The sequence below is a fragment of the Muscardinus avellanarius genome, assembly GCF_963383645.1.
Source record: "Muscardinus avellanarius genome assembly, chromosome: 3".
Taxonomy (NCBI): Eukaryota; Metazoa; Chordata; class Mammalia; order Rodentia; family Gliridae; genus Muscardinus; species Muscardinus avellanarius.
The window spans coordinates 96,313,467-96,336,161 of record NC_137788.1 but is presented as its reverse complement, the minus strand read 5'-3'; the positions used below and the strand labels follow the sequence as shown (position 1 = coordinate 96,336,161).

The following is a 22,695-nucleotide window of genomic DNA, read 5'->3' as shown; positions in this document are numbered from 1 at the left end:
GAGGCAGGAGACCCGTGCAGTTATCCAGGTAGACATAATAGTGGCTTCTACCAACATGTAGCCACAGAAGGGATAGGTTTTGGAGGCAATCCAACCTGATGTGATACATAAGACGTGCAGTATCATAGTAAGAGAAGACTCAAGGGTGACTCTAAAGTTTAGGCTGAGATAGGAGGAATGCAGCTTCAAGGCTAGCCTCAGCAACTTAGTAAAATAAAAAATAAAGGGCTGGGGTATAGCTTGATGGTAGAAGGACCCTGGGTTCAATTTCCAGTTCCATAAAATAAAATTTAAAAAAATAGAGTTTGGGGCCTGAACAAGCTGGATGTTGGAGGGTTTTGTTTTTAGGGCTGCAATGGAGCCTCGAATCTAGTCATAGCATTCTTGATCCAAAATTAATTCTTTCCAGAGCTCTATAAATTCCTATCTGTCTCCCTACTAATTTGTAAGCTCCTCTAAAGTCAGAGGCTCTGCATAGTTGTTATATCTTCGTTAGCATCTTAGCACAGTCCTATCACCTTAGTAATTTAAATAAATGTCTGCCAGTTATTCTTAGAGGATATGGGTTTAGAATAAATTTCACATATTTACAAATCAAATGCCTATAAATAACCCAAAATCCCAAAGGCAAAGGCAAATGATATAATTTTCCATAACAATAGGAAAGACTTTATGTTTATTTTGTTTTCTTGTTAATGGCTCTATGTGCTTGTGCCATGAAACACTGAATACCAAGTAACTATTTATTTTTTCCCAGTAATCCTAGATATAACTTTTCCTAGTTATGTTTAAATTTCACATTAACATTAATTTTTCTACTTACTAGCTGTCAGCATTCAATAAATGAAACTAATCTGAATTATTTCTAGTTTTTAGTGATCATATATACAATAAACACCAAACAAGGATTTTTTTTCATTTACTTGGAAGAGGTAGAGGAGCAGATATTTTATAATAGGTCTGTGGATGACACTTAAACTCTAAAATAGAGACATGCCTGAGTTCTAAAATAAAATCAGGGTGAGGATCACAACTTTAAACATTCATTAAATTCTCAGCATGCTTTCTGCTGTTAGGCCATTTGCAGACAATCTTGGCAAAAAGAACCCCTAGACTACTCATCAAAGCACCTCACTCAGGAGCACAGGTCTTCAGGAAGACCTGCAGGCCACTGCTGAGCCACAAACTGGGGAGATCCCTGTGTTAATAATACCTTTGGTCTAATCGCCTGATCTTCTAGCTAACAATTTTTTTTTAACCTGAGTGTGAACTTATGTGTTTGTTCCTTCTGAAAACTGAATATTGGGTCATGTCTAAACTATCATCAAATAATTAGCAAATGTTTCATGTATGTAATGGATAATTGTTGGTTCAAAAATACTTTATAATTTTATAACCAGTCCCCTAAGAAATGTCGTTGATGGAACGTGGTCTCTACTGTGTACAGATTTTAAATGTTACTGAAAATCCACTCATCAATGTTAATTACCTAATCAAGGCAAAACATTTTACTTGAAAGCATGCTTAGCCTTTTCAATAGAAATATATGCATCAAACAGCAAGTCACTAGTATTTTTTTTATCCTCTTAACCTGTTTTTTCTTTCTTTTAATTGATATACTTCTATGTCCTGTGGCTTTATTTTCTCAGACAAGTCTCAGAACTGAGTAATACTTTACAATTACTAGGTCTTTGCTGATAACTTCTATTCCCCAATTATTTAATAAATAACTTCTTTTCACTAGAAAATGTTAGTACTTTAGGCTTTGTTTTTTTAAGTAAGAAAAATTGAAAAATCATCTTTGGCTATACCTTTAATAGTTTCCTAACTGGAAACATTAAGCCACTAAAGTATGAGCCACTTATTTGATAATAATGCTGTATGAATGCTAGCCCAGTTGAGACCCAGGTGTCATATACCTGTACAATAACCAGAACCCTGTCTCCATGATGTCTCTGAGCAAGGTTTTTTTCTCCTCTTTGCTATTTGGGACTTGAACATGTTTGAAGAAAGAGGAAAATTAGACCCTTAATAGAAGCATGCAGCTTATAAATAATTATTTCAATAAGAAGGGACTCGATATTGATTTAATACCTATATACTGATATGAATAAGAAGATAGTCTCTCAAGAAGCTTCCAAAAGCCCCACTTGAATGCCATTGCTCCTGGGCTCTTCCAAATCCCATTCAAGAACATGTACACACCACCAATTCTTGCATTAGAGGTATCTTGGTCTGGTAGGAGGAGTTTGGTGAAAGAGCTGTGCACCTGCCTATGTATGCAGAGATGGAGGACATATGTGCCGTATGGATATAAATATATGTTACTAGTTAAACTATTCTGCAAAACATTTTTATTAGATACCTTATTCTGATATTGTTTATGTCTAAATTTGTATGTGTGTGGTTTTGGGGATTGAACCCAATGGAGTTCTACCACTGAGCTTCACTCCCAGCCCCTTTTATTTTTATTTCATTTATTTATTGCTGGCAAAGATTAACCCAGGGACATTCTACCTTGAGACCACACCCACATCCCAATTTATTTATTTGTTTATTATATTTTATTTTGAAACAGGGTCATGCTAAGTTGCTGAAGCTGGCCTTAAATTTGCAATCTTCCTCTCTCAGTCTCCCAGGCACTGCCATTACATTTATGTACCACCACACCTGGCTTTTATTTTTTTTTTAATTTTGAAACAGCCTCTCTAAATTACAGAGATTGGGCTCCCAAGTACTAGAATTACAGGCCTGCACCACCAGGCTCAGTTTACATCTAGATTTAAATCCATACTTTCCTAGGAAAATTTGTCATCTTTTACTCTTGTCTCAGTAGGTGCCAGATATTCAAATAATGTTTTTCCAGTTCAGGGGAATTAAGGACCCAGAGGCAATAGAAATTGACATATAGGAAGAATGACAACAATAAGTCATGCTACAATGTGTAGAAAAGTTGAAAGGATCCTTAGCAATCCTTAAAATGTTTGGCTGAGAGCTATACACTGGGTGGCAGGAGAAACTGATTAACCTCTTACCCCTAAGACGATTCCTCAGGCATATGGTATGGTTAATGCTGCGAGACACAGAGTATTTAATAGCTGTTCAGCACTTCAGAAAAAAAAATTACAGTTATTGTAGGAATATCACTGATGGATTATGGCTCTCCAGAAGCCTGAGGAGTAAAACCTGAACACATTTCACTTTCCTTTGTGTTTTGCTGGCCTTTGTTGGAAGTCTTACTGAGCAGGTCAGTGAGCAAAAGGTGAGTTAATTGAGTAGGAGGAAGAGACATAAGACACTTGCAAAATTAAATACCCTACTGAGGTGCTTGTCCATTTGGCAACTTAGTTGCTTAGCTCTGGGCTCCACCTTGTAGGGGCTGCAGAAGCAATGTGAGAACCTGCCCCAGCCTTCCAGATCAGTATAGAACCCAGAAGTCCCAAAAGGATGCAAGTACCACAGAGATGGGTAGGAAAGGCCCAAGAAGGGGACAGGCAATTTCTGGATCAGTCAAGAAGGCTCAGGGGCAGAGCCTGCACTGGACTTGTGAACAGGAAGGATAAGGATAGCAGGGTCCAGGGGCAGTTGCTATATTCAGAATAAGCAGAATTTCTGAGTTGAAATGTGGCCTCGAGCCTCGGGGGGAGTGGGAAAGTCAAAGCAGATCTGGTTAGACAGACAGGCAGAGCCACCTGATGAATTGTCATGGAATTCGGGTCAAGAGTTTGAATTTCATAATTTAGCAAATGGAATGATAGAAACTACAGTTAGGGTGGGAAGCTGAGGAGAGGGGTGGGAGTGTTTGGAACAGAACGGAAAGAAAGTCAGAATCAGGAACATGAGTTTGGGGCCTGTGGTCTGAGGTGAGAAATGATGGCAGAGCTGAGAATTAGTGAAGGATTAACTTCACATTGCAGAGGAGGAGGGCACTTGACTTAGAGAGTCAGTGCGAAGGGCCTAACCATTCGCTGGCTGCAGAGGTGCTTTGCAAGGAGAGCTGTGAAGTCACTGAAAGGGGAGAAGTAGGGGGTTGAGCTAGATTACAAGGAGGAAGATGATGAGCTAATCAAACAGATTAGATCCGAGACAGTGACTGTGCTTCATGGCAGCAGTGTCATGAAGACATTTGAAGTCACAACTGGAATTCAGATGAGGAGCAAAGGGATATCCAAGATCCTGTTTCATTCAGGGAAAAGTAGTTCATAAGTGAGGAGAGGAGCCAAAGCTAACCATGATGGCCAGATTCTCTTTATTTAGAGTTATTTTGGATCAGATTTAAGAAGGCTTGAATTCTAGCTACTTGACATGAATAGAAGTAGTTATAAGCCTTAGGATTAAATAAAATACAGGGTTGAACCAAAGATATAAGCCCTTTGGTAAAACCTTACTTATATTATTTCAGGAAATTTTGATATTACAAGATTATAGAACGGTGTCTATCTCATTTATCGGCCTATTGCTGAAATTACTTAAATTGTACCTAATTGTGTTTTCATTGATTTCTCATTTCTTCCTTTTAGAGATAACTTATCTCTTGTTATATTTCACACCGTTAGCTTAAATTGCCTTCGTTAGAAATTTTGGAGAAGTATAGTCTTATTTCTCTATGGATGAAATGGTCCCAGGGATAGATACATAGAAAAAGTCCAAGGAAACTTGAACTTTTCTAATGTGTTAGTAAAGGAATCTTGGCACCAGATTTTCTGCCAATAATGAAATTAGAAATAGAATCATCATCTCTCTCTGTAGCAGTGGATATAGCATTACCTGAAGAAAATGAAAATGTATCAGTTCTACTGCACAGTAGTAAATGAACTGGGCATATGATGGAATTAGTTGTGAGGGCATGTATCAACATATTTAACTTTAAAATAAACTGTAGAATGTACAAATGCAAAATAAAATAACCTTGATCATCAACAAGAATATACTTCAGGGCAGGTGCAAAGTAAACTTGTGAGGCCATTCATGAGGAAAGTATGTCATGAAGGTATCCACGTATATATGAAGGCACCAAGGTCCATGATTACAAGAAAAACTGACCTCCCCCTGTTGCCTTGTCCAGTCTGCTTGTCTAGAATCTGCAAACTCTCTTAACAGGTCACTGATATTAGGAATCCCTCGAGCCCCTTGCTGAAAAGAGTATTGAATCTTGGAAGAGAATTCCATACCTTTCAAAGTCAGACTCCCTCCTGAAAAGAGGCAGAATCTGTGAGAATATGATATGAACTTATTTCCAGTCCACTTAGCCCACTTTTACGTCATCTTTGGTTGTAGAAAGTTTTTTTGCAACACTTCATATTAGGTCTAAGTACAAGTGACAGAAACCCAAAATTAATGGCTGAACCAGGATCAACAGTTGATTTCTTTTAAAAAGCTAAAATTAGTCAGACCAGGACTGGAAGGAAGGGCAAGCCAACTGTGTTCCTTGAAAACTTTAACTACTCAGGTTCCTTTAAACACATGCTCTCTCAGCCCCAAGGTAAAACGTTCCTTCTCATGGGTCATTAGGTAGCTTCACAGGGCAGACAGCACAATGGAATAAGAGCTAAAAAGAAGTACAAAGATGCCTGTTTGCTGTCCTGTTAGGAAAAACTTATGATACTTTTGCTTCTATCTCCTTGGCTTGAACTTGGCCATTTAGCTATGCCAAACTGCAAGAGAGGCTGGGAAATGTAGTCTTCCCGTTGAGCCAGCATAATTGAACTGAATAATTTGTTAATGAAAAAAGAGAAGATTAAATATTGGAAAAAAGAATGCCTTCCTCCTTTTAGGAAGGTGATAGGATGGCACCATGGTATCAGTAGTGGTGAAGAACATGAACCCTGGGGTAACACTACCTGGGTTTTATTCCAGGTTGTCTCAGATGCAAAGGAAAAATATTGTAAATACCCTCCTGGTAGAGTTGTAATGGTTAGAACCACTAGATAAATGTTGTCGTCTCTTATTTAAATTTTAAAATGAAAGAGTTTTGAGCATTCAAACACATATAACATTTCTGTACATTTCTACAATTTGAAGAATATATTTGCTTTGTTTGCCAGATATGGTAAGATACAGGGTGGCTTTAATCTTTATTTTCATTTTACCCCTTTTGAATATAAGCTGAGATGTGCATGCTTGGTTTGGAGGGTAAAGGTGGTTCCTAAAATCCTGGGTGATTTTCTTGAATTTTTCATGGGTTCTGCAGATTTCATTGACACCACTCTATAAAACCTTATTTATTCATGCTTGTTTTGATGTGAAGCGGACTTCACATCAAGAATTCACAGGATCCCTCTCCCAACGGTTATAACAAAGTAGGAATCCGGAACCACATCAAAGGAAGAAGACCATCCTTGACCAACCTTGGATGTAGAGTTCAAAGGTGGCATCACAAAGGCAGTCTGCTGTGTTTGCCTGTGGAATGATAGACATCTCTGAATTTGCAGAACTAATGTCAATCAAAATGTAAAAGTTTGGCTCGTTCTTCATTTAGAAATGGTGATAGAAGAGCAGTGGGGAAAACACAGCTGGATATTCCCACTTGGATATGCCAATTATCTGATGATTACAGACAAAACAGTTGTACTGAGATATATATGTATATATATACATATTTTTTTTACCAGTTCCTAAATGCTCTTTGCTTCTCTTTTTCTTTCTTTCTCTAAGCCCCCTCTTTGTTCTGTGGCTTTTCTTTTGTAACTCCTCCAGACTACAGCTTTGTTCCCCCTTCTTCCACTCCTTTCTGGTCAGGTACTGCTTTACTGCTTTTATGTGTCTCTCCAACTTGCTTCTGTTTGCAAATACACTATTTTGCCTTCTATGTGTGGCTTCTCATGTAGATACATCTCCTCACAGACAGTCCCTACAACTCCATTACCTCTGTGCACTTTTCTTAGTCATGAATTCATTGTTTGTCATGACATTCCACTTCTCTGGTGTGTGTGTGTGTGTATGTGTGTGTGTGTGTGTGTGTGTGTGTGTGTGTGTGTGTGTTCATGTCATATATTTCAATAAGACATTTTATAATGTGCCTGTGGATAGAGGTGGGGGAAGGGGAGCCACAAATATGAGGGAGATAAAGCACTCTGCAAAATTATTTTTGTTTTGAGGACTAGAAATGTTAGTTGAGGAAGAAAATAAGCACTAGAATCCCAGTTTTGCCTCCAAATAGAAAAGTAAAAGTCAGTACCTGACGCTTGACAGGATGCCTCATGCCATCAGCTCCACAGCTCTTTTGTTTGAGCCCAGACGTTTTGGCCTTGGTTTCTGTATTAGTCAGAGGATGTAATGGCTATTTATGTGGCATTGAGGGGACCACATCATGGCTAGGTAAAGTATGTTTTCTTACAGGTTTCTAAAAATTAACCTGTAAGTCCCAATAGAATCATGGGATTTTGAAATAAAAAGACATTAAAAGTCACCTAGTACAAACCTTTCATTTTTTAGATGAGAAAAATGTGGTCTAGAGGGGTTAAGAGGCCATGCAAGGTCACCCGGTCAAGTTGATGATTGGGTTTTTCCATCACAGGGGTGCTTTTATGTGTACTGGCTCTAAGAGTAGGGCCCCAGCAATGGGACAGTTTTCAGTAAGAAAACCATTAAAGTGTTTTGTGTGCTGAACAGTAAAATAAAATGACCTACTTTAACTCCCTTTACAGTTCTGAAATCTACAGCATTGCAATTCATTTATCTTATGATCGACACCTGGAGACTAAAAACACTTCTGTCATTACAAAGCCATGAATAATAGGCCAGAGACCCCTGTTGCCCAGGGGCGGACTTTTCCAGGGTAACCCAGGTCATAACTGCATCCACCTGGGTACTGGGAGCTGTTAAGAAAACGGATGGATGGCATTTCCCATTCGTCTCTTTTTCTTCCACTTAAGTTCCTCCTCCAGTTAAGATTTATAAAGTCCCACCAATCTCAGATGAGTGATTCTCAGAATCACTGAACATATCATTGAAAACAGTTTATGACCCCGAAGAGCAACAGGTGGAGAAGTTGATACAAACTGTTTCTGAAACCCTAGAGGCTAACAAACATGTTTGGCTTGAATGAAGCTTTCCTTATAGAACCGAGCTCCTCGCCTACCATCAAAACTATTCAAACAGAAAAACCTCGGAGCACCGGAGGCGAGTACCCTGGCATCTGGTTTTGATTAGACATTTCACTGAAAGCTTCCTATAAAGCAGTATTTGTTTGAAAGGAAGGCAGTATTGGTGTTCTTTCTGTGAAACACGCTTTATTCCTCTTCACATAAATGTTACATAAAGTTGGGTGTGGTGGCACACGCTTGTGATCCCAGTATATGGAGGCTAAAACAGGAGGATCGCAGGTTCACGGCCAGCCTCAGCAACTTAGGCCCTTTGCAACTTAGACCCTGTTTCCAAATTAAATTAAAAAAAAAAATAGGGTTGGGGGTATAGCTCCGAGGTAAAACACCCCTAGGTTCAATCCTCAGCACCAAAAAGAAAAAGTTATATGTGAAATAATAATCAAGCCGGGCAAATTTGCTGACACCTGGTGAAATTGAAACAGTGGTTGCACTGTTTTCAAGCTCCTATGTCTGCCATCCCCACCGGCCTGTGATGGAATCATGCCTGTGCGTTTGATAGCATCAGTAACCACCTTCTGATTAGGTTCTTCTGGCTGTTTACCAACCACAAATCAACGCAGACTCCCATCCTTCCTCCACAGTGTTGAGTCCCAAAGTGCTGGGGATTGCCATCGCTCGATACGACTTCTGTGCGAGAGATATGCGCGAACTGTCCTTGCTGAAGGGAGATGTGGTAAAGATTTACACAAAGATGAGCGCAAACGGCTGGTGGCGGGGAGAAGTCAATGGCAGGGTGAGTGGTCCCTGGTGATGTGCTTGGACAGAAGGGGATGGGGCAGTCATTGGTACCCATCATGTGTGGGACTCACCCCACAAGCCCCTGGCCTCCAGCCTAACACCCCGGTGCTCCACCGTGCTGGAAACAGGCACACACTGAAACTGTGTTGAAGAGATAGGATTGTGGCATAGATAAAGCTTCCCCTGGCAAGTTTGATGGCTTTCTGTTTGGAGGAGAGTTGAGGAGCATTTTCCTTCTTTTAAGATCCAAGCCATAGAGCATATACTTTATTCATGGTGCCAGATATCTCTAAGAGCTTCTGATCTCAATTGGAAAGACTGGGACATAGTAGTTCTGTCTTTACATCCTGTTCTACAGCAGCAATAGGAACCCGTATGTGGTTGAGACTCATGTTTGACTTAATTTACATATTTATTTGTGTGCTAGTGGATCAGAACACTGTTAAAGTTCCTTCTATTCCTCCATTTCTGTCTCTCACTCTATTGGGTTTCTAAGAGCAGTCAAACCAATCTTCTTCATCTACAGTGAGCTTAAAACCCCACTAAATTGGAGCTATGCAAATGAAACGCCCTGCTTGTAGAATCCTTGGTAGTGCCAGATACAAAGTCATGTTGCTATACTGGTTCCTTTTCTCTTTTAGGTGGGCTGGTTTCCATCCACATATGTGGAAGAGGATGAATAAACCTTGATCCAGCACTGGACCCCGCACCAGAACCTCAGAGAAGGGGCAAGGAGAAGGCTGCACAGAGTTGTAAATTAACTGAAGTGTTTAAAAAGCTGCATTTCTGGCTGTTCAGCATTCTTCCTCCTTCTCCTCGCCTAAGTCTTAGTGCTGGGATTTCTAAAGATGCTTAGCACTGACAGATTAATGGCTTGCCTGGAGCTGGGCAGGAAGCAGCCTGCCCGTCTGTCATTGAAAGGGACCAGGGCAAAGCCAGAAGCTTTTCTTCCCAAAGATCCCTGAAAACGCGTGGATTCAGGTTTCTCTTTACTTCATCGGGGTGGACACCATAAATACCAGCCCTTAGCAAATGCTTAATGCATATTTACTTTCTTCTCACCGGCCATTCACCAGAATTTCCGCTGGAACAAAGAAGGAGACATTTCATTTTGCTTTTTTCAGCATGAAGAAAAATTAGAGTTCTGCCATTTGGGAAAGACCTGGCTCACCGGAAAGATTTGGCGTTACTTGTTTTTAATTGTCCAACAGGTGACTCATTGGGCACCAAAAACTGTTACCCCCCCAGATGTTATGCACGATTAAACAAGAGGCAAACTCTCCGTTCTGCATCTTAAGTGGTATATTCCAGAGGGTTTTAATTATTCATTTGATTCCCTGATTATATCTGCAATACTTCTTCATAAAAAGAGGAAAAAAGCACATGAAAGAGAATGTCTTCCTATTAAATCTTCATGACCTTCACAATTTCATAGGGTCATTTAAAAAGTGTAGTACTTGGTGAAATGGTCTTGGCTGGGTATAGTATGGGTAGTTTCCACTCATCTGAGCAAGTTGGCATTGTTTACAGAAACAGATCAAGGGCTACAATCTACAGTAAATTGTTCTACAGCAGCAATATATATTAACATATGCCTTTTCCTCCCCCACAAAGACCTGAGATATATTTGTTAATTCCCACATTTTCTTGCTGTGTCTACATTAGCACCAACACCTTTGTTGAGGGTTTTGGAAGGAAAGCACACCTAGGTCCTTTATGCATTTCTGGGACAGAAGGAGAGTGTCAGGAATTCCATGGGCTTCAGCCTCTCCAAGAGCCTTTCTGTCTGCAGACCCTCCTGGGCATGTATTAACAGGTGGGGAGATCTGCTTTGCAGTGCATGTATTTACCAAGCCTTCACTTTTTTACAGGAGGAATCTAATTACGTTTTTCCTGCAGTGCATTGAATCCCCATTCGAGGCAGATAAGACACTAACTTGGCCCTTTCTTCATGAAATATTTCCTCCATTGTAGAAGTCATGTTCTGACAAGATTCAGAGAGTGTTTCCTGTTTGGGAAAAACAAAAATTAGAAGCATTAACTTTGTAGAGCTGAACTAGGAATGTTCAGTTCTGGAATGTTGGGTCATCTCTGAAATAAAGTAGTTGTGGTTTTGCCCTCTCCCCAAATTCACATGGGTGTCACAACTGGATGTTCCATGGACATGTTTCCCCCGTTAGAGACCTGTGTGGGCCAGGACTTCTCAACTAGGATAGATTCAAGACCTTTACCTCAGAATTATGTAAACTGTGATTGTGTTTTAGAAAAATTATTATTTGCTAAAACCAGTTGAGTTTTTGTATATGTGTAAATGATCATGGAAGTGTATTTTATAAAATGTTCTGTATAGTAAAGTTACACTCCCCAAGGTGTACTCTTGAAGTGGATTCTTTCCTCTAAAGTCTTATCTTCGACTCTGTGTCTTGGGAGTGCTGTCTGTTACTGTCAACCAATGTTGTTATGGAGAGCATAGCTCCACATGAATGGAAATGCTCCTGTGTATGGTATTATAGCATGTACTGTCTATTTCAGTCAGTAGACCTCCCCCTTCCATGTGGTGTGTGGTCTTCCTGTTGCATTTCATTGGTCTGGGGGTTTCATAGCAGAGGATATTAGAGCCCCTTTTCACAACCTTACTGATTGACATCTGTGTCTACATTTAATAATTTGTACTGGAAACTTTTAATGCTGCAAATTTGTGTAGATTTCTAATACCAAAGACAAAAGTAAATGTTTCCCATATACTTTGTCTTGCCTGTATGCAGCCCTTGTGGAATATGGTGAATTAGAGTGGTATTTTACTTTGTAATATTTTGTAAATATGTCAATACAATAAATAGTTACTACTTGCATTAAATTGATTTCTTGGGGGTTTAAGAGTCTTTTCATTGAATAGTCCCTTAACACACATGCCAACCTGGTAATTAACGTGGGAATATAATCCCTAATTTGGGTCAGGTTAGTTGAGGATCACTGCCTGAATTATGAATAGTGAACCAAAAGATAAACTCAGTGTTGTCAATAGCATCTAATGGCATGCTTCAAGTGTGCCACGTACTATACTTTGAGAGATGCAGAGGGTACTAAGAATTGAACCCAGGGGCATTCTACCTCTGAGCTACATTCCCAGCCCTTATTTTATTTGTATTTTTTATTCAGTAGGTTGATTTATTTTTTGTTTTTCAGTAGATTAACTAATTTTGGTGCATTGTTATCAGATATCTTGATGAAGTTCAGGGTGATAGAGACATGCATGCATACAGCACTCTCTGAGCCCTCCCCCTCCCCACCTCCCCAGGACACTGTGACTGGCATTGATAAATTTGTATAGGTACATCATGTTTATTTAAGTGCTTCCCTCTTCAAGTCTTCCTTCCTTCTCCCACCTCTCTCAGGCCCCCTCCTTCAGTCCACTAAGGTTTCTCCTCTTTTGTCTGGAGTCCCTCCTGTGTCCCACTTTCTCCCTAGCTCCTACAGATGAGGGAAAACATCTGACCTTCCACTTTTTGTGATTGATTAATCTCACTTAGCATATATTCCAGTTCCACCCATTTCCCTGCAAATGGCATAATTCTGTTCCTTATGGCTGAGTAGAATTCCATTGTGTTTATATCCCATAATTTTGTAATCCATCCATCAATTTTGGACATCTCAACTGGTTCCATAGTTTGGCACTTATGAATTGTGCAGTTATAAACATTGATATTTATGCATTACTATGGTAGTCTTTTGTCAGTTATTTTGGGTAGATAAGCAAGACTTATATAGCTGGATCATATGGTAGGTTCATTCCCATCCTTCCTACTCACAATATACTAGAGTTTCTACTTCTTCACCTCCTCACCAGCATTTATTATTGTTTGTGTTCTTAATGGTTGACATTCTAATTGGGGTTAGGTCAAATCTCAGAGTAGTTTTGATTTGCATTTTTCTGATTGAGAATTTTTCATTTATTTATTGGCCATTTGTATTTGTTCTTTTGTGAAGTGTCTATTTAGTTCACTTGTCCATTTTTTGTTTGGGTTGTTTTTTAGTAGTGAATTTCTTGAGTTCTTTGTATACTCCGGATGTTAGTTCTCTATCAGAGGAAGAGTTGGCAAAGAATTTCTCCCATTCTGTCAGCTCTCTCTTGAGGTTCTTGATATTTTTCCTTTGCTGCACAGAAGCTCTTCAGTTTTATTAAATCTGACCTATTAGTCTTCATTTCAATCTCTTATGTCTTTGGGGTCTTATTGAAGAAGTTTTTACCTGTATCTATATGTTGGAGTGTTGAACCTGTGCCCTGTTCACATAACTGCAAAGTCTCTGGTCTGATTTGTAGGTCTTTGAGCCATCTTGAGTTGACTTTTGTGCAGGGTAAGAAAGTAAAAATGGGTTTATTTCCATTTTTCTACACATGGATAACCAGTTTGGGGCTTTGATCCAACATACTTTTTTTTTGGTGCCTTTATCAAAAAATCAATTGGCTTTAAATGTGTATATTTGTTTTTGAATCTTCTATTCTGTTCCATCAGTCTACGTGTCTACTTTTGTGCCAATACCATTATAGAAGATCTAATCCCAATACTTCTCAATCTATTTCATGAAATAGGAAAAGACGAGATTCTCCCAAACACTTTATTTGAAGCCAGTATCACTTTAATACCAAAAGCAGATAAAGAAAGATCAAGAAGAGAAAATTACAGACCAATATAATTGATTAACTTAGACTCAAAACTTCTAAACAAAATTCTAACAACACATACTCAAAACCACATCAAGAAAATTATACACCATTGTAATCATGGCCTGCTTCTGACCCTGGCAGCTAACAGATGGCCCATTTCAAAGCTGAAAATTTTCTTCTCACCCCCTCTCTTTCTCCTCGTTTTTAACAAATAACAGGCTCTTACTGACCCAAGGAGTGAAGACTGGACATCTGATGCCTGTGAGTTTGAGGAAGAACCAACTCAAAGGCAACTTAGACATGAATCATGTCTCTTTTGACAAGTGCACATGAACCTGAAGAACTAACCCTTAAAAGGGATCTGATTCCTTTGTTTAGGGAGAATCCAGGGTTTGGTTTTGAACTCTTAAGTTCACTGGCATCTCTGGTTTTCTAGAAAATCAATAAATTTCTTTTTTTCCTTCTTCCAAAAGGCTTACTTTAATTATTTGATTCAGCAAATTGGGGCAGGTGCCAGAATTTGGTTTCACCATGACCAAATTAGGTTCATCCCAGGGATGTGAGGCTGGTTCAATGTATTAAAAACAACTCACGTAATTTACCACACAAACAAAACTAAGGACAAAAGTTATTAGCATTATTTTTATTTTGAAACAGGGTCTTACTAAGTAGCTGTACTAAGCAGTTGCTGAGATTGGCCTCAAATCTGCACTCCTCCTACCTTAGCCTCTCAAGTAATAGGATTACAAACGTGTCATTGCACTAGGCTGCCACACACTATTCTAAGGGCATTTCTTCTTTGTACTTACAATGACCTCAGAAGGTAGAACCCCATATCATCTCCATTTTCAGGTGAGGAAACAGGTACATAGATAGGTTGCAACTTTCCCAAGGTTGCACAGCTAAGTGTCAGAGCTGGGTTCCAACTCGGACAGTCTGGCTCCAGACCCCATATAACCACTATCCTGTCTTGATTTCTAAGGCAAGAAAGAGATTAGGTATGTTTCTTTATCTTACTTGGCCAAGAAGAAACTGTTTGATACTAAATAGTCATTCAAACAATTGAAGATTAACAAAGCTCAGAAATATTCCACTGTTGTTACCCCTAGGTGGGGTCAGAGATTGCACTTTGAACTATTTTTGTTGTTGTTTTGTTTTGATTCAACATTTGCACTAGAAAATCATGACAGCTAAGTTAGAAAGACCAGGATTCCAATGTCCCCTGACAGAGCAGGCTGGCAGGCTGCCTGGCTTAGGAGGTGGGCAGGTTCCTTCTAAGGACCAGGAAGGAAAGGCTAATTCCACTGTGGTAGTTTCTGCTTGACATCACCATTACAACAGGCTCAGAAATGGGAAGAAAATCTCCTTATTTTCATTACAATACACTGTATCTTGCTGCCCTCCCTTTATTTGAGGAGCCAATTCCGTTGGTGTCTTTATCACTTCTCTCTGACATATCAACCTTAGTGACTTTTAGATCATGTACTGGGTCTTCAGCACCTCACCACAGCCATTTGAGGAGTTGTTAGTGAACATGGGAACAGAGGATTTGTAACATTCATGTATTTTGTTTTCCACCCAGTAATTGGTATGTGTCATGAATGTCATGATCTGTGTTGCTCTACTTTGACAACCATAGAGAAGAGTTAAAAAAAAAAAAAAACAAACACACACAGCCCAGAAGTCACACTGACTATCTGGGTTCAGATGTCACTCCTGCCAGGCATCACTGATTGATGGCTCAGTGGAAGACTCAGCTGAGATGGTGGAATTGTGGCTGCTATGTGGTGGAAATGTCACTGTCACTATCACGTCGGTTTGATGACACATTCGGGTACTTGCCATCTTAGTTTTTAAGTTCTCTAAGCATAATTCAGGCTCTTTTATTAGATTTAGTTTGGAAAACACTACAGATTCCAAATTAGTTTCTTTAGGAAGGGAATTAAAGTGTTGTATCACAGGAATAGAGGTAGTTTTAACATAAGTCAGATCAGAGTTTGGATCCTGGTTCTACCATTGCGTTTTCTATCAGTCTCCCTCTTCTGTAATAAATAAACCATTATATGTGTCCGAGAGAATGGATATGAAAAATAAACAACATATGGAAAAACACCTCTTGTCCAGCACCTGACACATGAGTTCATGCTCAAGACTCATTTGTCTCCCTCCCATTATGAACCATAAAATAGATACTCAGGTACCAAAGTATGTGCTAGAAACCTTTACTTGGAATGCAGTTGAGAGCATATGCTTTGTGTCATAGCCATGGTTTAATTTTTAGCATTCAAAGTATAGACATAGTAAAAGGTGTATGTTTGGGAAGATTAATGGGTGAACCCATGGAACAGTCTCATAAATTGAATCAGCTCCACATAATTTTAACTAGGACAATGGAATTTTCACCCAGCTCAAAATTATTTAGACTAAGTCAAGCAGTCACTCTGTTTTTCACTGAAACTAGTTTGGGGACATTGGTTAGACTCACATTAGAAATGTTATGTACCTGTCTGACCTGACAGACTTTGAAAAGCACCTAATTGTAAATAATGAACACGTCCCAGAATGAAGGTCAAAATGGCATTCTCTCAGTTAAGCCTGGTGGTGCACTCCTAAAAGTTCAATACTTGGGAGGCTAAGACAGGAGGATCGCAAGTTTGCTGTCAACCTCAGCAACTTAGTGAGACCTTCAGAAACTTAGCAAGACCCTATTTCAAAACTTGAAAAGGGAGGGGCAGGAGTGTAGCTAAGAGGTAGAATGACCCTGGATTCAATCCCTAGTACAAAAAAGGAGGAGGAGCCGGGCATGGTGGCGCACACTTGTAATCCCCGTGCTTGGGAGGCAGAGACAGGAGGATCGCGCAGGTTCGAAGCCAGCCGCGTGCGCTGGCTTAGGAGACCCTGTTTCCAAATTAAAAAAATATATGAAAATAGGTCTGGGAGTGCAGCCCGGAGGTAGAAGGGCTTCCAGGAACCCCAGTACCACCAAAAAAAAAAAAAAAAGGAGGAGGAGGAGCAGCAGCAGCACACTTTCTCATGAGGATGAAGTACCATCAATTAGATCAAATTAAGGAAAATACTGAGAGAAAAATTCTTTTTGAAGCACTGTTAGAAAGTTCCAAAAATATCTAGGCACAATGTAACCACCAATAATGACCCTGGCACATGGATGGACAGTGAGAGGGCTCAGGCACCATCTTCTCAGAGTCCTGCGTAAAGGTGGCTGAATGTCTGACCCAAAATCTGGCCTGCCAACGTCATGCAGATAGAAAATACTACAAAACTGGACGCAAATCAGGTATCCTGATTCCCTGTCAAAAATCCTCTTTGCATTCTTCTATGGTGCTTCTATGGTGTTTCTGATCATACAAATATTCCTACAACTCCTAAGATTTTTTTTTTCTTTCTGAAACTCATTGTGGGGAGCTTCAGGGATTCTAGACCAGGAGGGAATGTCACAAGGTTATACTTCTTACTCCTCTTTCTGCCACTGCATATCAGTGACTTTGGGCTGGGCATGTAGTTCAGTGATAGAGTGCTTGCCTAGTGCACTAGTGAACACAAGACCCTGGTTTCGATCTCATCCCTATAATCCTAGTACTTTGGAGATTAACACAGGAGGATCACAGGTTCAAAGGCAGCCTTAGCAACTTAGTGAGATTCTCAGGAACTACAAAGACCCTGTTTTAAAACATTAATAAACTCAGGCTGAGGGTTTCGCTCTGAGGTAGAATGCCCCTGGGTTCAATCCTTCATACCAAGAAACCAAATACATAACTTTGACGTATATCAGTAGGCCTAACAATGACTCTGGAGTTTGACCAGGGAATGATTGGGAGAAGGAAAAGTTGGTGTTGGTTCCCAATGATAACTTCATTTTCTCACTTGTATGTTCTTTGTGCTGGTGTGTGCCCAACAGTATGCCTGGAGTTGTGGTACATTATCCCGTTTATCTCACATAATCCTTCTGAAAAGCTACCAAAGATTGATCCATGTCTTTAATCATAAAATCCCTAGTCATTTTTGAGTAACTGTTCTACGGTGGGGCTGGTTTTTAAGGCTAATCAACCTATTTTACCTTTCTGTTTATTCCGTGTCTTTGTCTAAAATGCAACACAGACAAGTGGCTGAGGGTTCAGCCTCAGAATCAGTCTATGTGGCTGCACCCCATAGTAGCTGTTGGGCCTTGGGGAAGTTACTTACACTGCGTGTTTCTCTGCTTCTCCAAAGTTGAAATGAGGCCATGAGAGCCTCTGGTTGCACAGGGGTTTTGCAAGGATTACATGAAATAATGTGTATAATATTTTTAGAAAATTGCCTGGCAGAGAGCAAAGACACTCAGTAATAAAAGATTGTACTTTGTTTTTGCTTTGGGTACAGGTGATTGAACCCAGGGGTGTTTTACTTCTGAGCTACACCTCCAGCCCCTTTTTATTTTTATTTAATTTAATTTTGAAACAGGGTCTCTCTAAGTTGCTGAGGCTGGCTTTGAACCTGTCGTCTTCCCATCTCAGTTTCTGAGTAATGGGATTACACACACATGCACTAGCATTTTTTATTGCATTTTGGCCACCATTTAAAATTTACACACAAAAAGAAATGTTACAAATTTTAAATGTTAACTCAGATATGAAAAAGCCTCCCTCTGAGGATTTATTAACCTTTGGAAGAAACATCTTGAGTTAATTATGCTTTGAAACATTAGTAATGCTTTGAAAATTATGCACAAATGGAGCACAAATCCAAAAACCCCCTATCTGAGCATGATGTATCAGTTATCTACTGCTATGTAACAAATTACTCCAAAACTTTCCAACTGAGGACAAGGAGAGTAGACCTGCTGGGTATTTTCAGCTCAAGGTGTCCCGTGGGGGGCTTCAATTCAGGTGTCAGCCAAGCCTGCTGGCATCTCACAGCAGGTGGAGGAGGCTTGCACTCCAGGTCACTCCTGTGGACCTCTCCACATGGTTGCCTTACAACATGGCAGCTGGCTTCTTCCAAAATAAGCATCCCAGAGTGAAAGAGCAAGAGCGCGAGTGAGAGCTTGTCTTTTTATAACACTCTCTAAAGTGACATCCCGTCACTTCTGCTCTGCTCTCTTCTTTGGCACCGAGTTCCTAAATCCAGCCCACTCTCAGAGGAAGGGATTACATAAAGACAAACACCAAGATGGAGGGGATTTCTGGGGCCCCTCCCAGTGGCTGCCATTGCAGATGGGGAAATTAAAAGGTCAGGAAGCTAAGTATGTAGCCTGTATGAAAGTCTGGGGGGATATTTAGCTGAGTCTAAAATTTAGTTATTTGTTAAAAAAAATCAACAGTCTATTCCTTAAATCTATATTTAATGAATGCCTACTCAGCCTCAACAGGGGATATAAGGATGAATAAGAGAGGGATGTCTCCTCAGGGGAGCACACTTTTTTGTGATTTCTCAATTAGAAAATGCCCTTTTGAGGCTCAGAAAGTTGGGGAGAGAGAATGAAGATAAAGAGGGAGACGGAGAGTTGTCCATTATGTAAGAAGTGGGCTCAGTCTCACAGTAACAGAGAAAAAGAAAACAGCAACTAGGCATGCCTCAGAAGTAGCTACTTAAAACTTAAAACTATTGTGTATTCTTTCGCTCATTCATCCATTCCACGAATATGCTTTTAGCTCCGAGGATTCAACACACCTGACGTGGTCCCTCTACTTGAGGTGCTCATATACTCACAGATAACCACAAGGCGCAAGCAGGCGAGACATGACAGTAGGTACTGATGATGCAGTGTGGGAAAAAGAGAAAAGTGAGGAGAGTGTTATCTGACATAGGTGACCAAGGATGGAGTTATGAGAAATGATTTTTGAGCAGAAGTCTCATTTTAGTGAGAAAACTACATTGAAACTTAAATGTAATTTAAGGGGGAAAAAACACACACATGAATAGCATGGTGTGTAAAGAATATTGAGGACCTACCAGGTATTCAGAAGGTAAGGAGGAAGAGAGGGGAACTTTCTGCGGGACTGCAAATGGCAGGTCTTAGGTGCCTGGAAAGGAGGGGTTACTGGATTCCAGAGAGTTTGGAGCAGGGAGGGATGTGATCTCATTTATATTCCAGAAAGCTCACACTGGGTGCTGGGCCCAGAGCTAAAGCCGTCTTTCCATAACAGCTCCACATTTCCAGAGCTCTTGGAACAAAGTTCCACAGACTGAGTGATGCCAAAATGTAGGAATGCATTGCCTCATGGCTCCCAAGGCCAGGAGTCCCAGCAAAGGTGGCAGCAGGCCACACTGCCTCTGAAGAATCTGGGGAAGGCTCTGTTCCCAGGTACAGCTCACTCTCAGCTTCTTGAGTTTCTTAGCTTGTGGCAGCACAGATCCAGTTTTTACATGGTATTTCCCTGGTGCATGCATCGCACCATATCCAGATTTCCCCCTCCATTTTCTTTTTGTATGAATACAAGTCATAATAAATTAAAGGCCCATATGACTCTGGCTTGAGCTCATCTTAGCTAATTATTAGAAACAGGGTCCCATTCTGAGATACTAGGAGTCAGGGCTTCAACATAGGATTATTTTAGGTATACATGATTAAACCCACAATAGCTCTCTCCTTTAAAGTCACAGATTTTCAGAGAACTTCCTAAAAAGCACAACTGCTTCAGCAGAGATTGAGAGAGACAGGGGGTGACAGGGGAGGAAGGAAATGGGCCGAAGGAAGTCCTCACCTATAAACAGAATATGGCCATGCCTGTCTCTGCGCTATACATCTAAACAAAGGACATGCTTTGGTAGACATTCAAGAAGATGTTGATTATGACAATCCCATCTCCGCCAAAGCATCCGCCAGCTTCTCCAGGCCATCAGCCCCAAGTGAATTACCCTTCATCACTGGCAGTATCAGGATAACACCATCTTCCAGCCAAGAGAGGAATGCTGCTCAGCCTTCCTTTTGTGTGAGCTCATTAGAAATAAGCAACCTATTTAAATGAATTAATGAAACATTCCTGAATTCTGTGTAAATTAGTCCTGCATAATAGGAAGAAGGGAGGAGCAGTGTGCTGTGGCTTTGCAAGGAGGTGGGAAATGCCCTCAGCATTTATTACACTTAATGATGAAATACTGTTGCTGAGTGGTTTGAAGGAGAAAATTTACATTAATAATATGTGCTGCAATGCATCTAAATTAGTGTGGGAAAAGTTTTTCCTTACCTTTATCTGGCCTATCTGGCTTACTCATAACCTGATAGAGTTTGCATTTTTCTATCTCATTTATTAAGGTACTACCTGAAATATGATATTGAGTGTATATTCAGGAGGGGCATACAGGAAAGAGGAGAGGATAGATACATCAGAAATACATAATCCTGGAACAAGACATTGGCTGTTTTACCATCGGTTGAAAGCTGTTAAACAGAAATACCCAGAAGAAAATCTGACCCTCTTGGGACTTCTTAGCACAGCCCAAAACATAATTAAAATAATGAAAGAAACCAAATGAACTTTTAGAATCACATGCAAGCTATTTTTAAAACAATTAGCAGTTTTGAAGTTCTTAAGATGATAAAAGTACATGTGTAATAGAGAGCACAGGAATGAGGTAAACGCAAACTGGGTTCTAGTCTTGGCTTCCTATTAACAAGCCAAGAGGCTTGGGTGGAACCAACCTCTCTGAGGCTCAATTTCCTTTTCTATAGCAAAAACATATCAAGCTTAATAAGTAATAAAGAATTCCTGTGCCTTCTTTCAGTTCTAACATTCTGCATCAAGACAATCATGGCCATGAATGATACATTAATGATACATCCCCATGGCATCATATTTATAAATAGGGTGGAGAACTGAGGCTCAAACAAAATAGGGTGGACCAAGTTAAAGGTCTGGAAACTTGAATCATTCTCTTCTTAACATCTCCATTTCCTCTGCCAAATCTCATTGAGCCCCTGGTTTGTATTCCTGTTCCCATTGTGACTACCTCTCTACTGAACCCCATCAGAACACAAATATCCTTTCCTCCTCTCCTCCTCCTCCTCCTCCTCTCTCCTCCTCCTCCTCCTCCTCCTCCTCCTCCTCCTCCTCCTCCTCCTCCTCCTTTGGTACTAGAGATCAACCCCAAAGACATTCTACCTCCAAGATACACCTGCAGTCTATTTTACTTTTTATTTTAAAATTATCTTGCTAAGTTTTCCTTGAACCTGCAATCCTTTTGTCTCAGCTTTCCAAGTACAAATATCCTTCCTAAAAAACTAAATAAAAGGGTGAGCTTCCTTCCCTCATATCCACCTTTATCCACTCTCCAGTTTATGATCCCCTCTAAAAGCAACACTTCTCAAAATAGCTGGCTAATGTTACCATTGATTTCTCCTCTTCTCTGTTGAACCCTCTCTGATCTGACTTTTGACCTTAACATTCTATGAAACCTTCACCAAAACCTTCCACGTTGCCAAATCCAGAGGCCAACTGTCTGCGGCATTTAAATCACTTCTTGAAATCATTGTTTCACTAGCATCTGATTCTTCTTTCCTTTCTCATCCTACTAGCTGCATCGTCCTGAACTGTTCATCACCTACTATGTGCTTGGCAGCAGAGATAGCAGCAGTAAACGGGCCATAGCCCTTGTTCTCAGGGAGCCATAATGATCTCACAGTAGGTGGAGAACTGGTGGCAGTGTTCTGGAAACCAGCCAGTCAAGTGATGCTGAGAGGCAAGTGAGACGAGGGCCATAAATTAACAGTGGATTTGGCAACAAGGGGGTTGATAGTAACCCTGACATCCTAAGTTTTAGTGGAGGGGTAAAAATCAAAGGGTTGGGAGTGGACTTAGGATGAAAGAGCAGGTGGGGAACAGGTTGCAACAAGTGTGCTCAGCTCCCTAGACATTTTGAGATGGGACCCATTGTTCTTCCTTTTCCAAACATTTCCCTATACTCTTTATTTTTCTAGCCTCAAATTAAATATCATTTCATACCAAAGTATCTTTTGCTACCCTATATTGTTCTTCCTTCATTAGTTTCTCTCATGGTGCATTTTCCTTCATAGTACTATTGTGTTTATACGTATAAATTTAATTATTGGAAACTTACATTTATTTATTTATTTATTTGTTTGTTTATTTAGTGTATGGTACCAGGGATTGAACCCAGGGGCATCCTACCTCTGAGCTACAACCCGGCCCTACTTTTTTTTTCTTCCTTTTTTTCTTTTTTGCAGTACTG

At 40.1% G+C, this 22,695-nt stretch overlaps 1 protein-coding gene across 2 annotated transcripts in view; it reads left to right on the top strand.

Annotated features, from left to right (window-relative positions):
- VAV3 (vav guanine nucleotide exchange factor 3) overlaps positions 1-9,526 on the top strand; it is a gene marked incomplete at both ends in the record, with an annotated part of 378,650 nt that extends 369,124 nt beyond the window's left edge. The window contains 3 exons of one of the 2 annotated variants that reach the window (XM_080690385.1): positions 6,655-6,738; positions 8,687-8,838; positions 9,485-9,526. In XM_080690385.1, the coding sequence (XP_080546511.1) occupies positions 6,655-6,738; positions 8,687-8,838; positions 9,485-9,526 (278 nt within the window). The remainder of the gene's footprint in view (positions 1-6,654; positions 6,739-8,686; positions 8,839-9,484) is intronic. The other variant, XM_080690386.1, reaches the window with a different exon arrangement.
- Positions 9,527-22,695: the final 13,169 nt, after the last annotated feature.